Genomic DNA, 7,093 nt, shown 5'->3' with positions numbered 1-7,093 from the left:
AGCTTAGTTTTTCTTAAGGTTGAAAAATAAACAAGAAAGAGTTACATATACAAAATTTATTTAGTTGAATATATCTAATAGGTAGTTCTTCCAAGTTCATAATTTATTTTAAACTGTTGATGGCAGCAAATAGCCTCAGTATCAGCAAGCACATCATTCAAGGTCAAACTACAATAGGATAACTTATCTCAGTTCATGGACAAACACATGATGATTACTAATCCATCTTATGCATAGAAAAATGGATAACTTTCTCATGTAAAATAAAAACCAGAAAGAGGAGGCTTCAAAAGAGGCTTTTAACTTTATTATATGTAATATGCTAAACTTATGCTTTGGGATCAACATCCAACAATTAAGAGTGTATTATAGAAGGTTCATGAGCATGCTCATATATGAAATTTGACAACATAAAATGCAATTCACAGGATAACCATACATGGCAAAAATCAAGGAAAGGCATGTAACTGACAGCAGAGTGTGTACACGGAATGATATGTGCATTTTTAATTAGATCCATGAGCAATCAACTAATTCAATCCAGATTCCGATGATTAACACTCCCATAGTACTAAACAAGCAAACCCATACATTCCAGTTAGTACTAATATCAGTGTAATTAAAAATCTAAGACCGCTGTGTCATCAAATCCTTGGCTATGGTTCAAGTACTTTCACCCACCAAACTAAAGAAAGCAAGCAACTGCAAAATTTTGGTGATCATCTAACTCAAGTGCCTGCATAAATTATTATTTTAAGGTGAAAAGTGGTGGGGAATGTAGGGGAAGGTGGTGACTTAAAGAACAAGAAAGAAAAGGAAAAAATAAATAAACAAATAAATAAAATAAACTGCAGAATAATGGGTAAACTAGTGCTGGAGAATCCATTACGAACCCTTTCCCAGCTAAGCTTTCGCGTTTGCACAGCTTGAAATTAAGCCCCAAGATCCAGAATTGAAAGCAAAAGACATTAAATCAAGAACTTCAATTCCAGTACTAACCTCTGCGAGGCGAAGGACTGATGTCTAGCTCTTTTGACTGTGAAGTCTCTAAAACTAATGACTGCATGGAGCAATTCGCCTTCCCATCAAGAGAGTCGGCATCAACCCGTTCGTTTGGAGACTTACTTTCCACCGCAGCTGATGCACTAATAACACCAATGGTTTCTGTTGGGCCGGAACTTTTGTCCATATTTTGGTTTCGTCTGCCTTCCTCTTCCATATCTCTCAAAGAATGATCATACCCATTGCCCCTCATATCCTCTGATTCAGAGCTTCTCCACTAAACCCCACCCTAGAAAGTCAAAACCCTCTACAAGAAAAAACAGTTCCCAGTCTCCAAACTACCCAATTCGTCAAACCCAGAGCTGAAAATGCAAAAGGGTACATAAAAAACATGCTGGATGGGCGTAAAAATCCAAGGAAAGCATAAATATTCGATGCTATAGTGCAACAGAAAGCATTAGCCACCAGTCAACCAGTGCGAAGACTGTTCGGTAAGCAAGTTTTAAGTGCAACCTCACTTCTTAATCAATTCAAATCTACAGGAGAGTCTCTCGCTCTACAACACTATTTAAAGGCATCTAGACTGAAAGCAACGGCTACTAAAACTCTATATATGCGCACGAAGAGAAGGTACCACATATCTATCAGAAAAAGGATCATCCACAGCTCCTCAGAGTAGAAAAAGGTATCAAGGACCAAAGCATAAAGCACCGAGCCCTAGCAAACGATCAAGAAAAAAAAAATAGAGAACCAAACAACTACAAATTTCAGTAATCAATAAAGTTCTATCTCCTCATGAAGATACAGATTAAAGTATAGAAACGGGAAAAATAGTAAGCAGAATCTGAGCGCCAGCGAGGAAATAAACCCTGTTTTAAACCCCCAACAAGGTTTTAATCAGCCAAGAGGAAGCACAGATGAACAACCACACAGAGCCATCGTGCCAGAAGCTTCCCGCTGCCTGATTCGAGACAGACATGTTCAATACAACAAAATTGAACCGCATAGACTGCTCATAAAAGCACGTGCAGCCTATGTGAAAATTTTGGACCAAAAAAATAAAGGTAAAATTCATTCCCCCACAAATCACAACACAGCCCTCTCATTCAATTTTTTTAAGGGTCTGTTTCGTTATTGTTTTTTATTTTGTGTTTTTATTTTTTCACAATAAAAAAACATATTATAAAAAAAAAAAAATTATCAATATTTTATTTCTATTACCGGTCAGTTGTTTATTGAAAAACTAAAAATTAGATTTTATGACTTTTAATTATTTTGATCATTTGTTACCAAAAATTTTAGGAATCATAGTATCATTGTGAAAAATTAGTGAGACGAAAATCAGAAACAAAAACCAAAAACTAGAAATGGAAATTTAAAACTAAAAACTAGCAATATGTTTGATTAAAATTTATAAAACTAATATAAATTTTAATTTTAATTAAAAAAATATTTATTTTTATTTTTAAATCAAATAATATTATAAAAATCCGATTAAAATAATCAAATTACAAATAATACAAATTAAAAAATTATTGTAATAAAAGTAAAATTTATTATAATGATTTTACTTATTGTTCTACTTTCAAAACTCCGCTTGTGATATACTTAATGTCCTAATTTTTTCACACACGGCCGGTCTCAAGCCCGAGTAAAAGAGGAGGGTTGCGTTGGGTATCTAACAGCCAGCGTAAAATTTGTTAGATCACTTTGATATGAATTCTTACCGAATATTTGTTGGGGCGTCCCCTACAAGCGACTCATTGCACTTGAACCAATCAGGTGTATCGAAAAGTGGGCGAGGGTGGGTTAGGTCGTCACCCCGAAGCGACGCACCGTATCAGCTCCTGGATACGGTGTCAAATATGTGAGGGTTCCTGCTTCATTCTGGACGTGGGCAAGTAAAGACGTTAGTTTAGAAAACTAGGATTAGATTAGCAACTTGGAATATAGGGACACTTACGGGTAAAAGCATGGAAATTGTGGATACAATGATCAGAAGAATAATTAATATAATTTGCCTTCAAGAAACTTAGTGGGTGGGGGAGAAAGTTACAGAAATTGATAAATCAGGATTTAGATTTTGGTACACTAGAAAATAAAAACATAAGAATGGAGTAGGCCTTATTATAGACAAAAACTTAAAAGATAGTGTTGTGAATGTAATTAGAGTAGGAGATGTCGACACCCCAATTTTAACCAGGCTACCTCAAGAAGACTCGGCACATAAAGTTGACTTCATGCCCCGGAAATTGGAGGACCCTTTTGAGAGACCCAATCGAGTCTCAATTTGTTTTCAATGAGGCTCATTGTTTTTGCCGAATTCCGATTTGTTTTCAATGAATATTGTCGTTTTTACCAAGGCCCGGCTTGTTTTCCATGAGTCTCGGAGTTTCAATTGAGTCTCGGTATGTTTACTGAGTCCCGGTTTGTTTCCAATGAGTCTCACTGTTTTTACCAAGTCCCGGTATGTTTGCCGAGTTTCAATTCGTTTTCAGTGAGTTTGAAGTTTTTACCGAGTCTCGATGTCTGTACCAAGTTTCAGATCGTTTTCCATGAGTCTCGGAGTTTCAATTGAGTCCCGGTATGTTTACCGAGTCCAGGTTTGTTTCCAATGAGTCTCGCTCTTTTTACCAAGTCCCGGTATGTTTGCTGAGTTCCAGTTCATTTTTAGTGAGTTCGGTTGTTTTTACCAAGTCTCGGTGCCTGTACCAAGTTTTGATTCGTTTTTAGTGAGTCCGTTTGTTTTTACTGAGTTTCGGTTCATTCTCAGTGAGTCCGATTGTGTTTACCGAGTCTCGGTGCATTTTAACCGAATTCTGAGCATTTTAGAAAAATGAGTATGGGTCCTTCGATTTTTGGAAAATCGAGTTTCAATGTTCGGCCAAGTCTCTCGTTTTGGAAAGATAAAGGTCATTGAAAAATACAAAATGATAAAAATAATAATACAAAAAAAGGGAAAATGCATCAAAATACAAAAATCCTATTAGTATTAGTATATTATTATTACTACTATTAGTATATTATTACTACTACTATTACTATTGTCATTTTAGGGTAATATTACTACTACTACTAATACTACTACTACTACTACTACTACTACTATTATTATTATTATTATTATTATTATTATCAAAAACAAAACAAAAAAAATAAACAAAGGAAAAGAAAAAATAAAAAACGGCCTTTAAAGGTCCTTCACTGTTCACACGCAAAGGGGGGGTCTTCATTTTCCCTGTTCATCATCTCCCTTGCTGGCTCCCTCATCTCTACCCCATCTCTCTCATCTCCACAGTCACCACTGTCACGCCCCGAACCCGCAGATGGGTCCCAAGTGTGAATATAGTAACCTAACTTGTCACTGTATCAATTAAAACATACATGATACAGTACAATATGAGGGTCCAACCTCGTGGGGTATACAAAAACCCTATACACATACGAATACACATTCATACCCATCAAGTACGCAATGGAAAATATTCATTCTATCCATTAAACATACCATACCAAAGTCTATACAATACTAGGATATACATTCCCATAATTACAAAACATACTCCGGGTGTCTACAAAAATCGTCACGAAAATTCGGCTATAAAACTCGTACCTAGTCAGGCACTAACTATAGCTAAACGACACCCCCGCTTCCGAATAGGATGCTAGTTTCGGCTACCCGAAGGAACTAAAAACATTCGTATATACATTCGGGGTGAGACACCTCTTAGTAAGGAAGAAAGCAGGATATATCAGTGCGTGGCATACCAGTGTTATTTTACGTAAATCATAACATCATACAATATGATACAGTTTGAAATATTTCCATACAATTCTATACAGTTCCAATATTTTTACAAATCCATTCCAATACACATGATACTCAAACATACAGTCATTGTCATCACACTTAAGCAACTGATACCCTGTGATAACCGAAACCTCACAGCGGTACGTCGCCAATACGGTGTAGCTCACACCCATCGGTGACCAGCCAAAACACACTAGTGATATTTTACACCATCGGATATAAAGCCGGACACTCTCGCCCACGGTAATGAACCTGTACATGGCGCAACGTACGGTAATTAGCTGCCACGTAGTTGTTTCAGCGTACAATAATTAGCTGCCACTAGCTGATTTCACAAAACATGGAATCATTTTGGAACTCACGTTCTTATACTCATCAGCGTACGGTATTTAGCCGCCACTAGCTGTTTTACAAATACGTGGAACATTTACATACAACCATACTGTAACGAACAAAAACAAATAAATAAATTAGTAATTAAAAAAAATTATTATTATTAATTAATTAATTATTATTAAGAAAATTAATTAAATTAAGAAATTTGAGGATTGTGGATATATATATGTATATATTTAATTTTATATATATATAAGTATATATGTAAGTAATATGTATAAGTATATATATATCTATCTATATATATATATATATATATATATAGATATATATATAAGTACATGATAAGGTTAAAGAAAGGATAAAGGAAAGAAAAAAAAAAGGAAAAATAAAAAGAAAAAGAAAATTTAGTGTTTAAGTTTTCTGCTGGAACAAAACAGAAGGAAAGAAGAGAAAAAAATTCATGCGCACAAAACAAAACAAGAAGGAAAGAAAGAGAAAGAGAAAGAAAAATTAAATATATTTTCTCACTCTCCACTCCTCTTCTTTCTACGATTTTGCGGTCGATTCTCGTCCAATTGAAAATCTGAAGATACCACCAAACTTCATTCTTCGCCACCGACATATCTACTGAAGTGGATTTGTCGTAGGAGTAACGTGGGCATATCTCGTGGGGTAAGCCAAATTTTCATTCTTATCCCAATTTTTCCTAAATTTTAAACCAAATGGGCGATCGAACACCACAACGAGAATCTAGAAATGATTCTCTACAAGTCTAGCGGAGTGAAATTCTCGTGGGGTTATTGTAGAAATAGTCCAAAATTAGGATAAATATATTATTTAGAAATTAATTATTATTTAATTATTGTAAATTATAAAGGGTTAAAATAATATTTTTTGGGTTTGATATGATTGAATCAGGGTTCGGGTGAGCACCGCGGGTATAAATTTGGGAGTCCTGCAGGCGTAATTCAGGGAATCAGGTAAGGGGGAATAAAATTATATCAGTATTTTATTAAAGTGAACCAATTATTTACGAGCATACGAAATTTATTATTTATTTATATGATTTTCAAAATAGTCTGATTATTGGAAAAAAATAATTATTTGGTTTAAGGTTATATTTGGGATAATTGTTTATGATATGAAATTCGTGTAACATGGGAGTAATTTTTCCTAATAAATTGAATATGAATTACTATGGTATTTGGGTTTTCATGTGGGGGTGTTTGAAATGATTATGGTATGATGAATGAGTTGTTATGTTTGACTCCTGTGTGGAAATGTATTGATTTGTTGGGATACTGTGTGGGAAATGTATTGATCTGTTGGATTCCTATGTGAAAATGCATTAATCCGTCTGTGTGAACTAACTGTATGGTTATTCGTATGCATCTCAATATAACGTTGGCATGAGGAGGTTGTTATATTGCCTAAATGTAAATCATGATATGATGTTGGCAGGCCGAGGAGCTCGTCGTATTGTTATTTATATGGGGTAGGACATTGGCAGGTCGAGGAGTTTGTTCTACTGATGTATGATGGGTAGGTCATGGGGATTGGATACTGGTGAATAATGGCGCCTGTGTGGGCCATGTTATATACCCTGTGTGGGTAGTGGTGCCTGTGTGGGCCATGTTATATCTTGTGTGGATAATGGCGTCTGTGTGAGCCATATTATATACCCTGTGTGGGTAGTGGTGCCTGTGTGGGCCACGTTATATCCTGTGTGGATAATGGCGTCTGTGTGAGCCATGTTATATACCCTGTGTGGGTAGTGGTGCCTGTGTGGGCCACGTTATATCCTGTGTGGATAATGGCGCTTGTGTGGGCCATGTTATGTACCCTGTGTGGTTAGTGGTACCTGTGTGGGTCACGCATAGATAAGAAGTACGTAGGTGCCTGTGTAGGCCACGTACTGACATGTACGCAGTTGCTCTGTGT

At 35.8% G+C, this 7,093-nt stretch overlaps 1 protein-coding gene across 2 annotated transcripts in view; it reads right to left on the bottom strand.

Moving 5' to 3' along the window:
- Positions 1–2,058, bottom strand: part of LOC131162399 (sterol 3-beta-glucosyltransferase UGT80B1) — a 109,865-nt gene extending 107,807 nt beyond the window's left edge. The window contains exons 1-3 of one of the 2 annotated variants that reach the window (XM_058118844.1): positions 1,871–2,055; positions 1,637–1,719; positions 1,000–1,364 (exon numbers count right to left, since the gene is read on the bottom strand). In XM_058118844.1, the coding sequence (XP_057974827.1) occupies positions 1,000–1,255 (256 nt within the window). In that variant the 5' untranslated portion in view covers positions 1,256–1,364; positions 1,637–1,719; positions 1,871–2,055. Of the gene's footprint in view, positions 1–999 lie in introns of both variants that reach the window. The other variant, XM_058118845.1, reaches the window with a different exon arrangement.
- Positions 2,059–7,093: the final 5,035 nt, after the last annotated feature.

This window comes from Malania oleifera, chromosome 8 (genome assembly GCF_029873635.1).
Source record: "Malania oleifera isolate guangnan ecotype guangnan chromosome 8, ASM2987363v1, whole genome shotgun sequence".
Classification (NCBI taxonomy): Eukaryota; Viridiplantae; Streptophyta; class Magnoliopsida; order Santalales; family Ximeniaceae; genus Malania; species Malania oleifera.
This window is presented reverse-complemented; position numbering and strand designations above follow the sequence as displayed.